Source organism: Geotrypetes seraphini, chromosome 1 (genome assembly GCF_902459505.1).
Source record: "Geotrypetes seraphini chromosome 1, aGeoSer1.1, whole genome shotgun sequence".
NCBI lineage: Eukaryota > Metazoa > Chordata > Amphibia > Gymnophiona > Dermophiidae > Geotrypetes > Geotrypetes seraphini.
Window position 1 is genome coordinate 283154430 of NC_047084.1, and position 22500 is coordinate 283176929.

The window sequence follows — 22500 nt, forward strand, 5'->3', positions numbered from 1 at the left end:
AGGTAAGCCAGCTATGAAGACAACCAGGGGAGGTGGGTGGGTTGTGAGAATATCTGCCTGTTTTCCCTAGATAACACCTGTTACGATAAGTAACTGTGCTTTATCCCAGGACAAGCAGGCAGCACTTTCTTACTAATGGGTGACCTCCAAGCTAACTAGAAAGGGATAGAGGAAGAGTTGGCTTTAAGAAAACAAATTTAGCAAAACTGACTGACCGAAGTGCCCATCCCGTCTCCAGGCCTGCATGCCTCACAACTAGTACTTTTACTGTTATTTCAATCAAAATAGAAGTTAGAAACCCCCTACTATAGGCTTAAAATGTTTATTTCCAGTGCTTTAAGGCCCATAAAACTGTATAAAATCATCTTTTTGCTTTGAACGGGGAGATGCAGGGAAGAAAATTTAGATTGCGGGGATGGTGAGGGGACAGGGATGAATCTTTCTTCCCGAGTCACTCTCTTGGGTTAACTACTAAAAGGTTCAGGAACAAAGGGTACATGGGGATGCTGAAAATTTCTCAGCCCAAACAACTTCCTAAATTCTGAGTTATTTTGCCACTGTAGCTGAAAAGTGTTATTTTATTCTTCAAAGTGCCAATTTGCTGAATCGTAATGCTATGTTTTGACATTGTTTCAGATCGATTGAACCATGTCAATGAAAAGTGTGGAATTTTCAAGTGTGGAACTCTGAGCCATCATGAAATTACTAACGCCAAAAAGAATGTATGATGCAAACACTGAGTGACAAATGCCCATCGTACCCCAACAGTGAAGAAGTGGTGTGCAAACTTTCAGCATGGAGATTTCAAGATGCAGCAAGGTCCGAGACCCCTCAAACAGTGTCAACTCCTAAACTGTTGACCATATCCATAACTTGATTTTGGCAGATCAGCGAATATCAGCAAAAACAATTGCTGAAACACTACAGATATCCAGGAAACATGTTAGGTGTATAATCCATGAGCAGCTGGGTATGAAGAAGCTATCAGCCAAGTGGGTGTCCAAATGTTTGAATACTGATAAAAAACGACGTTGAGTGGACACTTTCAAGTTGATTTTCAACATTTTCAACAAACTGGTGCCAACTTTTTGGAATGACTAGTTACTGCTGATGAAACATGGTTATTCCACTATGATCCTGAGACAAAACAGTCCATGCAAAGATAGCACTCAGGTTCTCCAAGGCCAAGCAAATTCAAGACCCAAAAGCAAGCAGGAAAGGTCATGGCCACAGTGTTTTGGGATCAGGAAGGTGTTGTAATGACTGACTTATCTTCCAAGGGACCAAACAGTTAATGCAGAATACTACTGTAACTTGCTGTGCTTCCTTCTTTCTCTACTTGGAACGGAAATCTCTACCTGGAGAAATCCCAAAAGTTTTACTTCCCCTCTAGTGCAACCTAGTATTGTAATGCTTATCCCAGGTTTTCAGCAATGTGCTAACCTGTTCTCCTTTTCTTACTGTAAAATTGCCTTGAACCTTTGTAGGCATAGTGCCACGCACAAATACCAGATTAGATTAAATGAGGCATTGAAAGAAAAAAGGAGAGTGAAGCTGTGAAAAGGAGTTCTGTTTTTGTAAGACAATGCATCTGCTCAAAAGGCTGGCAAAATGATGGATGTTTTCACATAGTTGGGGTTTCAGTGCATAGACCATTCACCCTACTCACCAGATCTTGCTCCAATTTTCAAGTGAATCGGAGATGACTGCAGCAGCAGAGCAGTATTTCAGTAACTAGATATGAGTATTTTTTGCAAGGGTTATAGAAATTTTAGACACAATGTGCCAAATGTGTTGAATCTAGGGGCGAATATGTAGAATAACTTGTAAGTTTCATGGCTCCACATCATTCCCTTCTTAGTTATGCTGAGAACTTTTCAGCACCACCTTGTATGTCATACTAGAATAGGTATTTTTTTCTACCCAAAGTGCCCTCCCCTTACTCTCTCCCCAGACTATGGTTAAGTTCTTCTACAACAAGGTTCAGAAGATTCACCTTGAGTTCTCAACCAGGTCACCTCACCCCACCCCCTTCTAGCTGTCCATTTTGCCATCCTTCTTTCAACCCCTGACACCTTTTCTGAAGTCACTGAAGAGGAAACTGCTCCCCTTTCTTTCTTCTTCCAAACCCACTAACTGCTCCTCTGATACGATTCCTACCCACTTAGCACTCTCTCTCCCACTGTCATTCCTCAAACCATCACTCTCCACTCTAAATGTTCCAGATTTCTTCAAACATGCTGTATTTACACCTCTGCTCAAAAATCCTTGCTAGACCCCACATTCCCCTCCAACTATTGCCCCATCTCCCTCCTTCCCCCCTTTTCAAGCCATTCTTTACTCACTTCAACCAGGCTTTCACCCACTGCATTCCACAGAAACTGCCCTTGCTAAAGTCTCCAATGACCTGCTCTTGGCCATATCCAAAAGCCTCTACTTTATCCTCATCCTTCCCAATTTATCTGCAGCCTTTGATACTGTTGATCACCACCTATTCCTTGATACGCTGTCTTTACTGGGATTCCAGGGTTCTGTTCTCTCCTGGTTTTCTTCCCATCTCTCTTTTAGTATATGCAATGGTAGATCCTCCTCCTCTGCTATCCCACTATCAATTGATGTACCTCAAGGCTCTGTCTTGGGACCTCTCTTTTCTCCATCTATACCCACTCCTTCGGTGCATTGATCTCTATCCCATGGTTTTCAGTTTCACCTCTATGCCAACAACTCCCTGATCTACTTCTCCACACCAGCTCTCTCTACAAGAATCCAGGCCAGAGTCTCAGCCTGCTTGTCTGACATTACTGCTAGATGTCTCACCACCATTTAAAACTGAATATGGCCAAGACTGAGCTTCTTATCTTTCCATCTAAACCCACCTCCCCATTCTCTATTTCTGTGGACAACACTGTCATCCTCCCTGTCTCGTCAGCTTACAACCTCGGGATCGCTCGCCTTCGCTCAGACCCAGCAAACAACTAAAGCCCATCGCTTCTTCCTCTATAATATTACCAAAATCCAACCTCTCCTTTCCGAGCAAACTACCAAAACCCTTATCCACACTCATCTCTCACTTAGATTACTGCAACTTGCTTCTCTCAGGTCTTTCACTCAACCATCTCTTTCCTCTTCAATCCATTCAAAATTCTACTGCACGACTTCTATTCTCCAAGAGCCGCCATACTCACATTAATTCTCTCTTCAAGTCACTTAACTGGCTCCCAATCCATTTCCAAATACAGTTCAAACTCCTCTTACTGATCTACAAGTGCATTTACTCTGCAGCCCCTCAAGCTCTCTCCTCACTCATCTCCTCCTATGCTCCCTCCCGTGAACTTCATTCATCGGTTAAGTCCCTAGTATCTGTACCCTTCTCCTCCACTGCCAACTCCATACTCCGTCCCTTCTATCTTGCTGCGCCTATGCCTGGAACAGACTTCCTGTGTAAATACATCAAGCTCCGTCTCTAGCAATATTTAAACCCAAGCTGAAAGCCCACTTTTTCGAGACTATTTTCAATTCCTAACTCCCACTCACCATAAGATACCTATGTCCATCCTATCATTTTCTCTGCAAGAAACTCTCCAACCCCTATATATCCTGCCTGTCCAAATTAGATTATAAGCCCTTCTGAGAAGGGACTATGTATTACATATTAATGTACAGTGCTGCATATGCCTTTCAGCAAAACTGAAATGATGGAGTAGTAGTAGTAATAGCTATCCAGCTAGCACGTTAGGAATTAGTGCATGCTAACTGGATAACACTGGATTAAACACAATTTATTTATTTATTCAATTTTTTATACCATTCTCCCAAGGGAGCTCAGAACGCTTTAAATGAGATTATTCAGGTACTCAAGCATTTTTCCCTGTCTGTCCTGGTGGGCTCACAATCTATCTAATGTACCTGGGGCAAAGGGGGGATTAAGTGACTTGCTCAGAGTCACAAGGAGCAGCGTGGGTTTGAACCCACAACCCCAGGGTGCTGAGGCTGTTGCTTTAACCACTGCGCCACACTCTCCCCGTAAGCACATTTATTGCCACCTAAATAAGAGATGGTAAGTGTTGGTGAATGCCAGGTGCTAATAGGAATATTAGAATACGATCTGCAAAAAGAAAATTCCTACATGCTAAGCCCAGATTTACTGTGGCATTAAAGTAGGGCAAAACAGTGCTAGAATACACCAAGTCCAGATTTTACTTAAAATAAGGACCCCCTTAATTTTGTATTAGTTTAACAAAAGTAACTTGAGAACATTTTTTCAAAACTCACTTAGGCGATCAATAGAAGTTTTGAGAAAAATAGGTAGCAGTTCTTGAACTGAGCTATGCATAAAATATTCAACACTAAGGGCCTCTCTTCTATCAAACTGCACTAGCAGTTTTTAGCACGGTGAGCCATGCTGAATGGCCCGTAATGCTCCTGACACTCATAGAGTTCCTATGAGCATCAGGAGCAGCGCGGGCCATTCAGCGCAGCTCTCTGCGCTAAAAACTGCTAGCGCAGTTTGATAGAAGAGGCCCTAAGTCATTAAAGTACCAAGGACTTAGTAAGTTATGGCATATGAATAAACTATAGTAAATGAATCTTGTGTTAATGAATGAAATTAATCACATAACTCAAAACTGACAAAATACAGACTGAGTGAGTTTTGGAAAAGTGCTCTTGAATTCAGACCACCTTCACAAGGTCTAAGTTGATAATACCTTATGACAACACAGTAGATAAATATTAAGTAACAAAAGTTTTAAATTAGTGATGTAGGTAAATTATTTGGGAGAGAGCTTGTGATTTTGTGGGTTGGTGAAGTGTTGTTTTATGTTTTGCTGTACTGATGTGTTTATTACATAATAAAATCACAAAAAACAACAAATGTATGTTATTTTGTAATTTGCATAGAATTGTTGGATATGCAGAACATAAATGTTTTAAATAAATAAATTAGAATAAAAATAAATTTACACACAATAACAAGGTAACATTTATCAGATGCTTTAACAGTAAATAATGACCTGATAAATTGCTGCTTCAGAGGAACTTACCTTGGCTATATGTCATCAGTATAAAAAAGATGATTAGATCTCAGTTCTTTCATAGCCCTGTACAATGCTGCTTGACATAAATCTTACAAGGCAGCACCGTAAAGAAGCTAAAAGTACAGAGTATTATCAAAAATATTACCACAAAGGATGGTAAATAAACTGTTAAAAAATCTATTCAGTGCAGTCTTTTTCCTATCTTCTTTTACCCACAAATTACTTCCTCCGTACCTTATTTTAGAGTTTTCTTTATGCTTATATCATGCATTTATTTATAAAAGATACCATTTTTGCTTTCACTATATGTTTTTCAGGTGTCCATGTATGATACTCCTAGGGGTGGGCAATCTCAATCCTCAAGGTCCGCAACCAAGTACCTATAACCTGGATAGGGCATTGTTGGAACAGGACACTGGGCTAGATGGATCACTGTTCTGATCCAGTATGGCTATGAATATGTATGAGATTTATTTGAAACCAAACAAACCCCAATACAAAAATCAATACTTAAAAAGATACCAAAAGAAAATAAACAATCAGGTGGCTAGCCAATGAATTCTATAAGACAAATTAAAATAAATTATTATGAAAATCCGCAGTGTGAGGTTATGAGCTCTGAAGAGAAAGTTACCAAAAGGAAACAACGCTATTGCTCAATTAAACCTGGATATAAACCGGACAAGAAACATGATGGTAGATAAAGGCCAAATGGCCCATCTAGTCTGCCCATCTGCAGTAACCATTATCTCTTTCTCTCTCTGAGAGATCCCACATGCCTATCCCAGGCCCTCTTGAATTCAGACACAGTCTCTGTCTCCACACACCATCATTGGATTCACCATAATGTGTGCATATGCATAATGTGACATAAATCATATACTAGTGATTCAACACAATTCCAATTCACAAATAGTTATCAATATATTTTCTGCCAAAATTCACAGTGTTAGCCCCCCAGTTGCCAGCCAGGACATGAATCGATAGCAGCGTAAAAACAGGAAGGACGCTTAGCTTTGAAAGAGAGTAGTTCACTTTCCATTAACTCATGAGAGTCAAAATTAGATATTAACAACTTCCTTCTGTTCAAAGACGCTTACAATTTGCTCAATGGTTGCAAGATCTAAATTTCTTCCCCTGCACCCGAAGCACCACCTTGGGGCGCTTTGGGTGGAAAGAGGACGGAGAAACTCCAATGCGAGCCCATCGCGCAATGCCTCCAAGATCCAGCGGTCAGATGTGATGGTCTTCCATTCTTGCCAGGAAAGCAAACTGCTGCCCCCCTGACATGCGGGAGAAGGGCCGAAGGCCTGGTGTCGAAACTGTTTCTTAAGGGGGAGATGCTTGATGTCCATTAGAGAACTGCTGATGGCCGGACCTCCCAAAACAGGAGGACCGTTATACTGGCAAGGACGTCCATCATTCCTTGAACCCCTGGTGGGGCATGGCCTGTTCCCGGGGAAAGCCTTTGGCTTGCGGTCTTGTACACTTGTCGAGGTCATCCAGACCCTGGCCAAACCAAAGCTGTCCCTTAAAAGGGTAACTTGCTCAAGTGACCTCAGAAGACTGATTCAAGACATCCTCCGGGCAGACACTGAAGAAGTGCCCAGCTTGGCAAAAACTTTCAGAATGTCAGATAAGGCATCAGCCATACAATCCATGTCGAAGATGAGAAAGTCCAAAATACGTGCAGCACCACGTGACAGGGCATGGAAGTGTGAAGAGGCACAAGGCTGGTGCCATCTTTAGCCCGGCCACAGCTGAATCAAAAAAGGCGTTTAAGGGTGAAATCCATACACCTGTCCTGAACATCCTTCAGGACCACTCCTCCGTCAGGAGGGAGAGAAGTACGCTTGGTGACCTGAGCCACAGCTGAATCCACCATCGGAGAAGCAAAGTGCTTGGTAAAACTGCCCACCATGGGACAAAGACCGTGGCCTGAGCACATTTCAGGGGTCCCTCCGAGTTATCCCAAAACTCCGACAGGATACAAACCGCATCAGGGTTATCAGGAAAGGAGGCAGTTAGAAGCCTCTTGATCATTCATGAGAGAATATTCCTGCAGGACCAGCTGAGCCAGCTGCAGTGTTCATTCCTGCAGAGCATCTGTGATGAGGTCCTCCAGAAGAGCAGGTTGAATAACCTGCATGCTGTGGGATTGTCAGCCAGGTCTAAGAGCCACACAGAGTATGATCGCGGAGCTCAGCCAAACATCAGAGGCCGTGGACCGTGTTGGGTCCTATGCTTTCAACGAACTAGGTCTTTTAGGTTTTTATGTGGATGATTTTATTTTCATGTGGATTGCTTTATTGCATGTTTGGAACTTATATTTTTAATAAAGTCCATTACAGGAACATCATCATTCCACAGTGTTTTTTTGGTTAACAATATCAGTAAACATTGATGTTTAAGCAAATAAAAGAATACACATGCTATAATGCTATTGTTTTGTTTAATAAATTGTTAAAATAATGATCATTTTTCTTTTTTCAATAAAGTACAGCAGAAAGGTTATCCAAATACGAATGATTAACCTATTAAAGGGGAAAGGGATAGGGACTTGTATACTGCTTTTTTGTAGTTTTTACAACCACAAAGCAGTTTACATATAGGTACTTCAATCATTTTCCCCATCCCTATGGGCTCACAATCTATCTAAAGTACATGAGTCAGTAGAGAATTAAATGACTTGCCCAGGGTCACAAGGAGCAGCGCAGGGTTTGAATCCACAACCTCAGGGTGCTGAGGCTTAAACTGGAGATAGTTCACCTCACAATAATTTCATAATTGTTCATCTATGTATGGGAAATTACATAAATAAAACCAGACAGACCTACAACGCATTCCGAAAACCAATCAAAACCACTCTGTTCGACAAATTCATCACCTAAACAGACCGACCTTCGCTCTACGCATTTTTCCCCCTACAAACCCGAAACAAAATATCAGGCAATCCCAACCCCCTCTCACATCCCCTCCCCTCTCAACCCCGCTTACATCCTCCCTCCCCCTTTCTTCTGCAACATTCCCCTCACATATTTGTAATTCGCTGAATGTCCAGCCTTCTTTCGATGTGAACCGCCTAGAAGTCGTCTGACTATGGCGGTATTGAAAAATAAAGTTATTATTATTATTATCATCAAATAGTATTAAAAAAAAAATTACTGATTTGGTTATAACTGTAAAACTAATTTGAAAATTTATATTTGGGCTATTCCATGTCAAGTAGTTTAGGCCTTCCCATTTGACTATCTCAGAAGTTGAAATTTTTACAGGAGGTACAACAGGACATACAATGAATATGTACCAAGTCTTAGAGCAGGATCTCAATTTCTTCCAAAGTTAGGGGCCCCATTATTGGGGACACTTTTCTCGTTCCATGGAAGATAGTGAAAAATCATCAACTTTTGGTTCAGGTTGTGGAACGGCTAATTCCTCGATAAAGTTAAAAGTCATATTTCTAGTACACTTCTCCCTCCGTATTCGCGGTTTTGATTATTCACGGTTTTTAGCTTGCTGGGTCTTCCCCCCCAATTACATCAGCTTGCATACAGAAATCGCTGATTCCAAGCATTTACAGAGAAAATCGCCAATTCCCAGCACTTTCTTCACTGTGTTTTGCCTCTCCTTCAGAACAGGCCAGGTCTCCCACCATGTTATTCGCAGTTTTATCCTATTCACGATGGTTTTTAATAGAAAACAGCGAACATCATATGAAAAAGTTATTGCAGTTTTTCTGTATTTGCGGTTCTGTTAATCCCCTATCACAGCGAATACAGAAGGAGAAGTATAAATCTTTTTGTGTTGAATCCAGATATAGAACTCAGATCATTGTGCATGCTTTGGTGTATTCACTGCGGGACCACAAAAGTTGCTGTGAAATGCACTGGCAAATATTTGATACAACATAGCTCCTGAACAGAAAGCACAATAGGGTTCAGATTTTAGGAACTGGAAGAGATTACAGCCAGTTAATACCCCATAAACCTTTAGACACACTACACTTTTCTTTTATGAGATAAATGTCATATTACAACGATACATCCTCCAATCTCTTGCTTTCTTGCACCATTTGAAAGAGCAATTTTTTTTGGCTACAAAACATATCAGGCCACAGTTTTATCTGCTGTTCCTAATAGCTTAAAATAGGCCTGAAAGAACACCAAGGTTTTAACCTGTGTTTAATGTTAAAATATGTTGGTGATGTAGACTAGTATTTCTCAACCTTTTCAAGCCAAGTACCCCCTAAGCCTAACAAATACAAACCGAGTACACCCGGCCAAACTCCGCCCCAGACTCCACCCCATAATAATAATAATACTAATTGTAATGTAATTTATTCCATCCATTTTTCATATACACACAATATAATCTTATTAATACATAATGGTAACCACAAAATTAAAAAAAAACCACAGAGCACACTGTTCCCAGAGAAAATGTTAATCATCATTTATATTCGGGGGGGTTTCAAAGATGTCAAGGCAGTTGACTTTAAAATATGCAATAATAATAATAACAGTTTATATACCGCAGTACCGTGAAGGTTTACAAAAGATTAAGCAAAGATACAAATTGATTGACTTTAAGAGGGGTGGAAGAAAGAAAATTAATAGGACAGGAAATCCATTGTTGAGGAGAAAGTGATCAATAGGACAAGTTAATTGTTATTGAGGGGAGAGAAATGAGTGGATCAGTTGTCTAGACGCAATGTCACCTCAGTAACAACTATAGAAAAATAGACAAATATAGTGCAACACATAAGACAGCAGATATAAATTCTCAAAGCTGATACATTTTGATCACTAAATTGAAAATAAAATCATTCTTCCTACCTTTGTTGTCTGGTGATTTCATGAGCCTCTGGGTTGCACTTCCTTCTGACTGTGCATCTAATCTTTCTTTCTTCACTCAGGCCCAACAATTGTCTCTTTCTATTCCCTCTCTCTCACCTTCCTTCTTATATAAGTTAGTGCCCCCTTCCTCCATCCTTCCTATGTAAATTAGTGCCCCCTTCCTCCCTCCTTCCTATGTAAGTTAGTGCCCCTTCCTCCCTCCTTCCTATGTTAGTGCCCCCTTCCTATCTCCTTCCTATATAAGTTAGTGCTCCCTTCCTTCCTCCCTCCTTCCTTCCTATGTAAGTTAGTGCTCCCTTCTTCCTTTCCTATGTAAGTTAGTGCTCCCTTCCTCCTTCCCTGCCATGTCAAAGCCTGCCTTCCTCCTTCCCTCCCTGCCGCGCCAAAGCCTGCCTTCCTCCCTCCCTGCCATGCCGAAGCCTGCCTACCCGCCGCTGATTCCTCCTCCTCTCTCCCCGGTCCACCGCCGCAACTCCAGGAAGGGAAGGGAAGGGCCAGCATGCAGCGATTGCATGCCACTGGCCCACCAGCCTTCCCCCAACTCAAATTCTGACATCGGAGAGAAGGTCCAGGTAGCCAAGCAGCTTTTGGACCATGCCACTCCACCTTATTAGTTATCTGGTTGACTCCTCTGTTTTAACAGATGGGTTGCTTGGAAATCGTATTCACAGCTAGTATCATATCCTTGCACTGCTTTGCTTCTCTTTCACTGAGCCCCCTTTTATTTTTGACATCCAGATATTGCTGTACACTTTTTACTGACTAGGTTGTACTGTGATTTTATTTCTTACTTTGTATTATTCTTACTTTCTTTTCTTTATTTCTTTGATTTTTTCTGTATTGTATTGCTTATGTTATGGTGCTATTTTATATGATGTACATTATGCTTATGTATTTGTTGAATTGCACCATGAGGTTTCTTATGTTTTGATTTTTGTAAAGCTCAATAAAAACCCCAACAAGGCCAGGCCAAATATGAAACAGAATAGTTTTTATAGCAAAAAAGACATTTGTAAATTTCCCTTCAAAGTCTCAACCATTAAACAGCACCCTAATTTGTAATTTTCCTGGAAATGTCCAGTTATCTTCTTTTGTAATCCGCCTAGAACTGCAAGGTACTGGCGGAATAGAAGTCACTAATGTAATGTAATCATATAAAAATAAATGGATGATGTACAATTGAGATATTTGCACCCAAAAACAGCCAAAATTTTTATAAAGCACTAATATAATTTCTTTGTGTAATATATTTGCTTCCAATTGGCTACAAAGCCTCTTAATTCAAATCCTATGTGCATGCATTGTGCCACAAAAGATGGTACAGTTATGATTTGAATCAAAATACAGATCAGGAGCAATGAGGAGTTAAAGTAGGCATTAAATTTATTTTATAACATTTCTTACCTACTTTGCTGGCTCATATAGACTTTAAATCATTCCGAAAGGAAATCAAAACCCTACTTTTCAACAAAACTATACAACCTCCCAACCGAACCTAACAAGCAATCAAGCCTAAACCCTTCTCCTAAATTGTAATTTCTGGCATCTATTATGTAAGCATCATCCAATTATAACTTCCTAGAAACCCCCAGCAATCCCCTTCTATTCTACGCCTGATCTGTATACATCCCCTGAATTGTAACTTCCTGGATATGTCCAGCTGTCTTACACTGTAATCCGCTTAGAACTGCAAGGTAAAGGCGGAATATAAGTCACTAATGTAATGTAATAAAAGGGGAGGTAAACTAATGTTAAATGCCAAACTTTGCACATGAAGTTAGTGCCAGGGGTTGTATTAATCCACAAAATTTCAGTTCTCTTGGAGGCTTTGTTGGGCTGTAGTGGCTGGACAAAGTTGTCATTTTATGTTACGCAGAGCACAGTACCCTGGGGGTGAAGTAGATTCAACAGACTCTAGGTCTCAGACCATTAGAGATCCAGCTGAAAAATTTTACATGGTTTCATTTGAGGCTATAGGGAACATCGACACAAAATGTTATTCAATTTGGAGGAGGTCGAGTGTGGATGATTTTCAATATTGGATTACTTGACATGGAATGACCCATTAAAAAAAATGAAACCTTCATCTGGTTGTAAATATTATTATACTAGCAAGATTGAGTCTTTCTGTAGAAAACCATGATTTAAATCCATCCTGGTTCACAGCCAACCATGCCATTTGTCATCCCAGTGATATGGTGAAAGTAGAAAGATCATGCTACAGACTGACAATTGTTTCAGGCTTTTCTTCCAAAAACAAAAAGTCAATTTCATAACCTAATCTTCCATCAGCTTTGAGATCAGTGCTACATGATGATAGCATTCTTGTGCCAAAGCCATCAGATAAGTATACTTTAGACCATGCCTGCACAACTCAAAAATGATTTGGGGCTGCAACGAAGTCGGAAAATGTAGCAATGGCCATGGCTCGAGTCACCCAGAAGTGCACGGATATTGCAGTGATGACATCACATGCTTGTGCGACATCATCACGTTCACATTCGCACATGTACAAAGGCCTTCCAGACAGGCCCTGAGATGCCAGCAGGGGGTGCCAGCAGGGAAGACGGTGGGAGAGAAAGAGAGGCACTGGCACCTACAGCAAGCAGTGTTTCTCAACTACTTCAAGCTAAGTACCCCCAACCACAGACCTCCCAAGCTCTGCCCTAAACCCACACCCAAGCTCTGCCCCAGATCCTACCCCCTTTACTAATTGTAATGCAATTTTTTTCTTTCATTTTTCATATACACACAGCAGATATAAATTCTCAAAACTGACACATTTCAATCACTATATTGAAAATAAAATAAATTTTCCCTACCTTTGTTGTCTGGTGACTATTTTTCTGTGCTTTTAACTATGTTTCCAGGGCCTTCTTATCCACCCTTTGTAGTCCTTCTCCCTTCTCTTCCTCCTTTCTGGCCCCCCTCCCAGTCCATTTCTCATTTCTCCATCCTTTCCCACCAGTTCAACATTTCTTTCTCTCTTACTCCTGCATGCTTCTTCTCCGGTCCTCCCTCCCTCCCCTAACCAACATCTCTCTCTCCATGCTCTGGCACCTCCTTTTCCTCTGGTCTGGCATTTGTCTCCTTAGTTTTCCTTCTCTCCCCCATGCCCTGGCATCTCTCTCCTCTCCTTCCAACTCCCCCTTCTCCCTCCATTATCTGGCATCTCCTCTCCTTCCTTTCTCTCCCTCCCTCCTTCCTTCTTTTCCCCTGGTCTGGCATCTGTCTCCTTCCCTCCCCCCCTATGCCCTGGCATCTCTCCCTCCCCCTCCATGGTCTGATATCTCCTTTCCTTTCGCTCCCTTCCTCATATGGACTTGGTATCTCTCGATCCTCTACTCTCATCTTCCTTCTCCCTCTTTCCTTCTGTGCCTCCCTTCAGCGGGTGTTTAGCTTCTGGCTGGCTCCCTTGCTGCAGTCATTTTTGCGCTGAAAGCCGCAGGCGGCTGCGACTGAAGCATTCCCTCTGACATCATGTCAAAGAGAAGACTTCTGACACAGGCGCGGATCACGCAAGGAGCCACCGCGGCTCTGAACGGAAAAAGACAGCAACAAGGGAGCCATCCAGAAACTAAACACAGAAGAGAGAGACCTACAAGCTGGCGTGGGCCACAGTGAGAGCCATATCGGGCCACATGTTGTGCAGGGCTGCTTTAGACATTGATGACGACAAAGCAGTAGATGAGACACTGGACTTCAGAAGTGAAAGTGATTCAGATTTTCAGCCATCATAGTTTGAATTAAATGGCTTGATGAGGGACTTAAACCTGTCAAAGAACCAAGCAGAATTACTTGGTTCAAGACTTCAAGAACGTAATCTATTTGCACCTACAATAACAAATCTCTGTTTTGTAAGCACCAGGAAGATTTGACTACATTTTTTCTGAAAGATGAAGATTTGTGTTTCTCCATCATTGTCACTGGACTATTTGAGGCTCTCTGGGGTCAATCAAGTGTGACCCACAAATTCGTACCTGTTCAATTCATTCAAGGTAAGCCTCAAGGCTCTCAGGGTCAATTAAGTGTGATCCACAAATCCGTACCTGTTTGATTCATCCAAGGTAAAGCTCTTATCACTTAATTAAAATGTTTATCTATCAATACTAATTGGATGTGCTATTCACGTGAAGAGACATGAAAATATGGCACTTTTGTTGAAGCCCATACAATAAACCAAGCATAACTGAACATAGGTGGTGATCTGAAAATTGTTGTATTGCTTCTTGGCTTGCAACTCAGATATATTAATCACAGTTTTTATGAGCGAGACAGTTGGGCCAGATATTTACACTATATCAAAGAAGGAATGGCACCTCCATAAACACTTGTTACCTGGCCAGAAAAATGTAGTACATAAGCCACTTGTAGATCCAAAGATCTCACCACCTTCTCATATCAAGCTAAAACTCATGAACTTCAAAGCAATGAACAAGGAAGGGAAAGGATTTAAATACCTGAAAGAAAAGTTTCCATGCATAAGTGATGCCAAAATTAAGGCAAGTATTTTTGTTGGTCCTGAGAACACAAAAATGATGATGGATAGTAATTTGAACAGCTCTTAGACAACACTGATCTGGTAGTGGCATAGAAGTCTAAGGAGGATGTGGTACAAATGTTTCTGGATAACAAGGCATCAAACTATGCTATAAGAACATAAGAATTACCATATTGGGAAAGACTGAAAGTCTATCAAGCCCAGTATCCTTTTTCCAACAATGACCAACCCAGGTCCCAAGTACCTAGTTAGATCCCAAGTAGTAAAACAGATTTTATGCTGCTTAACAAGCAGTGGATTTCCCCAAACCATCTCAATAATGGCCTATGGATTTCTCTTTTAGGAATGCATCCAAACATTTTTAAACCCTGCTAAGCTAACTTATTTCAACACATTCTCTGCAACAAATTCCAGAGTTTAGTTTACATGTGTGAAGAAATGATTTCTCCGTTTTGTTTTGTTTTAAATCTACTACTTAGCAGCTTCATTGCATGCACCCCTTAGTTTTAGTATTTTTGGAAAGAATAAACAAGTATATTTGAATATATACAGTAGTTGCCTCACAAAAAGGCTTGTCGCTCTTACAATTACTCCTTTCAGTTTTACCCACTGCATTTCCACTCCTTCGAGACTCCTTGACATAATTCCCCATCCAAACAAAGTTAAGTTTTTAAAAAAATCTAGAACCATTGCTTTTGAATAAGCCCTCTCCATACCCATCTTAATATTAAACCGTACCATGCAGTAATCACTGGATGCCAGATCACTCATTGTAACACTTTCCCTGTTTGTAAGCACTAAGTCCAGTATTACCCCATCCTGCGTGGATTCCATTACTAACTGCTGGAACAGTTCTCCTTGTAGAGAATCCCTACTTCTAGAAGACCCTGCAATAGGGATACCCCAATCAATATTAAGCATGTTAAAATCACCTATTAGTAAAACTTCCCCTTTTTTAGATGGCCTTCTAGCCACACAATCAGCAAAACTGGACTACCAACTCTCCAATTTCCTGATTATGACCCCCAGACTATAAATCGTTTAGAAAAGAAATAAAAACCATGCTATTCAAGAAATCTTGGAAGACAAACTAACACTGCAAGACTCATCTCAATTTCTCTGAAGCAACCCGCTCTTCTCTTCAATTCTTCTGGAAATGGCCAGATAACTTCTTTTGTAATCCACCTTAAACCGCAAGATATTGGTGGAATAGAAATCACTAATGTAATGCAATATATTCTGAATGCCTACTATTAAATTTCTGTCCACTTCTACCGTCTGTGAAGGAGGCCTGTATATCACACCAATGTAAATATATTCACCATTCCCTCTTTTCCAAATTGATCCACAGTGCCTCTTCCTTGCCCTGCAGATCCTGCAATTGTGTAGCTTTAATATGATCTTTAACATATAAGGCTACTTCCTTGCCTTTTCTTTTTATTCTGTTTTTCCTGAACAGATTAAAGCCCGGTATAACTACAGTCATTGTTCTCCCAGTCATTGTTCTCCATGAACCACGTCTCTGTGATCAACACTATATCTAACTCATCTTCTTCCATCACAGCTTTTAGATCCAGAATCTTGTTTCCCATGCTATGAGCATTAGTATATACTGCTTTCCAGACATTGCCCCCTTTTCTCATCTGTGCAGAGGTATTCAGTGATTTACTTACCTGAGGGCTTATACTCACCTGGGGGCTTTGATCACCCTACCCCATCACTTCTAGTTTAAAGTCCTCCTTCAGTAGCCAAAATGTTCTCGACACCATCCATGTAGCCATGCATTCATCTCCAGGATGCGGGCTTCTCTGCCCTGACCTTTACCCTCGACAGGGAGGATGGACGAAAATACTACCTGTCTGCTTCACCTTCTCTCTCAGAGCCACAAAGTTGCTTTTGATACATTTGCAGGGGTACCTGGCAGATCATTAGTGCCAACATGGATGAGCAGCATTGGATAATAGTCATCAGTCTTGATGAATCTTGGCAAACTTTCCGTAACATCTTGCATTTTGGCATCAGGCAGACAGCATCTCTCTCATAACATCATGTCTGGTCTGCAGATGGATGCTTCTGTACCTCTCAGAAGGGAATCGCCAACTACCACTACCTTACACCTCCTAGTTGTCACAGATCCAGTAATTTTTTAGAATTTCAAGCTTTGGTTCTTCCTCTCATTGAGATGTTCTCATCTTCTCCACTCCCAGGACAACATACTGGTTCTTCAGTTCAAGGGCGGGGAGAGTCACAGTACCAATCTTGCAGTGTTCTGTAATCTGAGTCCAGCTGTCTTCCCCTTAGCACAACCTCTTCATCCCCACTGCTGGAAATCTTTGACACATCATGAACCATTTCATCGATGTACCTCTCATTCTCACGGGTGCTTCTCAGTCTTGCCACCTCCTCTCTCAATTCCTTTACTTCATTCAAGCTGAAGACAGCTTGCACATGGAATCACTCCCTCTGCCTGGGTAACATTTTCTGCCTGCACAGAGACAGAAGTTGTAACCTGAGCAGCAGCTTTGGTGATATGATGTTTCCCAGCCATACTGTGATGCAGAAGTTCTTACACCTGGAAGAATAAAGAAAGGGCAGAAAAATCCTACCAAAGTAATGCCCTGTTCCTGGTTGGCTGAAGAGCCTATAAATCAAAAAGCTCAGCCTTGGGGTGCACGAGAGGGAATTAAATTAACACCAGAGCCTTTCCTCAACAGCTATTTGTTCCCTAATCTGATATTATGCCCTGAAATGCAACCTAAAACACTAATCTAGGCTAAAACACTGTTTTGTATTAAACCCTAAAGAGACTTTAAAGGCAACACTATTGCCTAACTGATTTTGCTGAGCTAAAAAAGAACTACAACAATATAACCTACTGAAACTCGTTTACTTTTCCCAGACAGTAGTTCACAGGTTGCTGTGAAAAACTCTCTTTAATACTGAGCCTCTACCACCTCTCTCTTAGAACCAGGTTTATTGAGGGTTACGCACTAGGCCAGCATTCCTCCCCTCAAGAGTCACCTAAGGAAACTGATCTCTTAAGAAAGCCCTCAAAGTTCAGAACCAAATTGCCCACTAATCCAGTTTGTAACCTGACCAAACAAACTCCAAGACCCACTGTTTGGATGTAACGCACATCCAGACAAGCAGAAATGTTTTGAGACGGCCCCCTAATCCGCAGCGGGGCATCTGTTGACCTGGCGCAACTGTGCCTGTGCATCAGGAGACACAGCACTGACGTCGGAAAGCTAGGACTTTTTGTAGCCCTTATACCAGAATTGGTAGCCCAGAGAAAACACCTATATGTCACTTGCACACAGTTGGAAGCGCTGGATGCCAAGACATCAGAACGACCAGAACCCCAGAGGGCCAGGTCTGCTATCAGGTCAAGTCATAGGGCGACGGTCCAATCCAGACTTCCGCCAAACAATCCACAGTTCCTAAAAAAGGTGGCCCAGCCAAAGGAGCCTTAAAAGTGGAAACAGCAGCCCACTGAGTCAAACTCACATAAGGGCATACAATGCATCCAACAACTGTGCCCACCAAAACAAAATTGAAAAAGAGGGAACCACCACCTCACTTTCTAGGCCACACTTTTGAGCATGACGTGTGAGCGACACAAAACGTCACCAAAGCAGCTGCATCAGAGAGCTTCCTGAAGATCACCTCCACACGGTAGACCTGTATATCCTCCAATACTAAACTACCCACATTGGGGGGAAGGTGCATTTTGTCACCTGCGCTACCAAAAATCCACCCTGGGCTGAACCAAAATTGCTTACACTCCTTTGCCATAAAATCTCAGCGTGGGGGGGGAAATTTAGGAGTGACACCAGGAAGTATTTTTTCACGGAAAGGGTGGTAGATCACTGGAATAAGCTTCCGGTGCAGGTAGTCAAGGCCACAGGCGTGCTTGACTTTAAGAGCAAATGGGACATGTACGTGGGATCCCTACGTAAGACAATTCACTAGCATCTAGACTTATTGGGGTGGGTCAGTAGTGTGGGCAGACTTGATGGGCTATGGCCCTTTTCTGCCGTCATCTTTCTATGTTTCTAGCAAAGTCAAAGCACTCTCAGGAGAATTAAACTGCTCCAAGACCAAAATGCACATATCAGGGTACCAGGGAAGGTAGTAAGTATACACCACAAAGGGCTAGATTCACTAACCTGACTGTCTGTGTCCAATCCATGCAGGCCCAACCAATTCACGAAACAAAAAAATTAAAATGAGGGCGATCGGAAGAATGTCCTACTCCGACCGCACGGATCGCTAGTGTGCGATCCTGACGCATGCGCAGACCATCTACTTTCCCTGTAGATGATCTGCGCATTCGTTTGGTGTCCATTTTTGCTGGGTTGTTTTTTGTTTTTACTGGCCTCGACTCTCCTGCTCTTCCAGGGAAGGGCGATTCCCGGTGGCAGCAGCCTCTTCCCCTTACCTTATAGCAGAGGACTTCTAAAAGCAGGCAATTATTGACTCTCTTGCTCTGTGCCGCCCTTCCATAGTGCAGCCCCGCTTTAAAACCACAGGCTCGTGCTGCAGGGAAGGGCGGCAGAGAGCAGGAGAATCAGGACGACAAGAGCAGGGCTCGGCTGGAAGGGGCAGAGAGAAAAGTGGCAGAGATGGGCTGCAGGCTGGGATTTCAGGATAGTCAGAAAGGACATTTGTGACTGGTCCCCAGCAGTCGCATCTTGTGTTGATCAGCCAGCCCAGTTGGTTTCCAAGATTTCTTTAGTGAATTGCGTCCCTGCCTACTTTGCATGCCGTTCCCCTCATTTGCATGTACGGATCGGAATTGGATCGGCACAGAGGTAAGTGAATCGGGCCGGAGTAAAATCAAGTCACAAACTCCATCCCAGCAAGTTTCCAGGCAAAATTAACAGTTTTGAAGAAGCAGGGAGCTTTAGAAAATAAAATCACTAAAAATTCAAAATGGCCTCCGTCACAAAATTAGCTCCAAAATTGCAATATTTTTCAAATTTCCAAACTCAAAAAATAGCGATTTTAGGATTTTTAAGGAGGGGGAACATAGGGAAACATTCAAAAACACTTAAAACCCCACTTTTCACACTTCCCCCAATGTCTCTCACAGGCTATCATCCTGTGCACTCACTGTGACCCGAGAGGATCAGTTAGAAATGTTGCAAGCCTGTATTCAGCTCTCTCACAGTAGCTGGATGGGAATCACTGCCACAATGCTGGGAATATTCCTACAAAGCTGATCTACAAAGCTGGGCTGCCAGTCAGACTCCAATGTCTGACTATACCTCTACCCTTATGGGCCATTGGATGCGCACCGGAATGGGTGGAGGCAAAATGATGCAGCTGGCACCTTGCGAGAACCCCCTGAGCCTCCTAAGGGGGCCTAACAGCCTGCACTTGACCCCTGACTAACAGAAGATGAGATCATCTCAGGGACAGCCCTGAGCTCCAGAGAAAACTATGCAGACTGGCCAACAGGTACCCAGAGGGATTGGCCTGTCAGCTACAGACTGAAGCAGGCAGAGCTTTAAAATCGCTCAACGCACTAATGTACCAAAAAAAGGGATGAAATTACATCAAATTAAAACAATAAATGGGAAGAGCAGAATATACACAACTGCATCCATGTGTGCAGAAGGAAAAAAACTGTAGAGGGCACTAAACTCAGTGAAGTACTATAGAGGCAGAGTGAAAAATCTGGAGTGGATTCCTTCTGCAACCATGCGACTAAAGGGAAATAACCCTACTGTCTAGAACAGAGGTACCCAAAAGGTCGATCAATATCGATCAGAAGATCAGGAAGGCAACACAAGTCGATCGCAGAGCCCATCTCGGGCTCCATGATAGACTTGCATTGCCTTTGCATTCTCCCTGCTTCCTGATGCCGTAAACAGGACAGCAGAAGCACCGGGCCCACCAGCCTCCCCCCCCCCACGACGTCAATGAGGAAGTTAATCGCTGCCTGGCTGGCCCAGAACTTCCTCTCTGACGTCAGAATTGATGTCGGGGGGGAAGGCTGGTGGGCCCGGCGCTTCTGCTGTCCTGTTTACACCGTTGGGAAGCAGGGAGAGCTCAGAACTCAGCGGCGGTGGCTTGGGGGCCTGCTCCCCGATTGTGGCGGTGGTGGCTTAGAGGGGGCAGGGAGAAAGAGAGACAGATGGGGGGGGGCAAGGAGACAAAAAGAAAGAAGGGAAACAGAAAGAAAGAAAGGGGGACAGGGAAACAGAAAGAAAGAAAGGGGGACAGGGAGACAGAAAGAAAGAAAGGGGGACAGGGAGACAGAAAGAAAGAAAGGGGGACAGGGAGACAGAAAGAAAGCCAGACAAAGAAAGAAAGGGAAGGGAAGGGGGCAGGGAGAGAGGAAGAAAAAGTTGGGAGAGGGAATGAGATCTGGAGGAGAGGAAGCATACAGGAGGCTAACAGGAGACTAAAAGAAGGGAAGTAATATTGGATGCACAGTCAGAAGAAGAAAATGCAATCAGACACTCATGAAATCACCAGACAACAAAGGTAGGAAAAATGATTTTATTTTCAATTTAGTGATCAAAATGTGTCCGTTTTGAGAATTTATATCTGCTGTCTATATTTTGCACTATGGCCCCCTTTTACTAAACCGCAATAGCGGTTTTTAGCGCAGGGAGCCTATGAGTGTTGAGAGCAGCGCGGAGCATTCAGTGTAGCTCCCTGCGCTAAAAACCGCTATCGTGGTTTAGTAAAAAGGGAGGGGGTATATTTGTCTATTTTTCTATCGTTGTTACTGAGGTGACATTGTATAAAGTCATCTGCCTTGACCTCTTTGAAAAAACCCTGGAATATAAATAATTAACATTTTCTCTGCTTACAGTGTGCTTTTTGTTTTTTAAAATTTTATTGTTGGTAGATCATTTTGACTTGGTCATTTTAAAAGTAGCTCGCAAGCCCAAAAAGTGTGTGCACCCCTGGTCTAGAATGTCCAACCTATTGCACTGGAAATAGCAGTTAGCTGTAACATAGCTGGTCTCTTGCACTGCTATTCCCATCCTCAGAAAATAAATTTATCTGTGCAACTTCAAGTGGCATATGTTGGGGGTGGGGTCTGCATTCTAATAAAACAGACATTAAAAAACAATTAATACTTGTTCATATTGTGCTCTATTACAAACAAAAAATATTTCTGACCTCATTAAGTGCGCACATTCGTGCAATGGAACCAATATTATTTGTGATAGTAACTAAAGTTGCTCTGGCCAGGTCCTCTTTACTAACTGATTCTTGTTTCTCCTTGCTCATCATGTGTCCAAAGCTAGAGAAAAAATATTAAGAAATTATATAATACATGATGCCTAGTGAACATAGAACTGGACAACATAAACACAATGTATAATAAAAGGTAATTGTTTACCTAATTGTTCCGATAACAGCACTACAACTGAACTATGCGTCTTATAAGTATCCAATTCAGATGTTACACCAACCCCCCCTCCAATGTAATTATTTGATAGGTTAAAGGTTCTGATAAATAGAGCAAAGATGACATAGTAGCCTAAACTTTACTCCAGTAAATAGCCACAAATGGACACTTAAACATGTGCTCCATAGTTCCCATTGCCACCTTACAAATCCAGCAAAATTTCCCTTTTGATTCATCTATTTTTGACAGTTTCACTGGAGTCCACAAAGCTTTATGCATTAAGAAAAAAGAAAAAAGATTGCATTACATTCGCCGAATGATGTTGTAACTGATACCTGGGAAACCCAGAAGTTGCTGCTTAAGCAAGAAGATAAGTGACTGATTTTTAACTTCAAACAGTTTTGGACTTTATGCCAAAGATGTGTATTTGACTTTAGCAAGCTTAAGTGTTACCTATTTATATAGGAGCATAATTCAGAATGGAAGATTAGGTTCGTACCTTATTAATCTTCTTTCTGTTATAAGACATAGAATTCTGTACTGTAGCTGTTGCTTCCCAGTAGTCACAAACTTTGCAGCAGGGTGTCACTCAAAATTCTAAACTCCTCTTCTGCAGTGAATACCAAAGCAATCAAATTCTACTGAAACAGAAGAAAAGAGAAGTAGGGGCACAGGGAGCTTCCCTGCTGACAAAGAATATTCTATTCTGCTCTGTAACTTATGAAACAAGAA

General features: G+C 42.0%; 1 protein-coding gene across 2 annotated transcripts in view; it reads right to left on the reverse strand.

Annotated features, from left to right (window-relative positions):
• Positions 1–22500, reverse strand: part of LOC117364080 (pantothenate kinase 3-like) — a 146145-nt gene that overhangs the window by 27120 nt on the left and 96525 nt on the right. For both annotated transcript variants that reach the window (XM_033952899.1, XM_033952890.1), the window contains one exon: positions 21537–21660. In XM_033952899.1, the coding sequence (XP_033808790.1) occupies positions 21537–21660 (124 nt within the window). The remainder of the gene's footprint in view (positions 1–21536; positions 21661–22500) is intronic.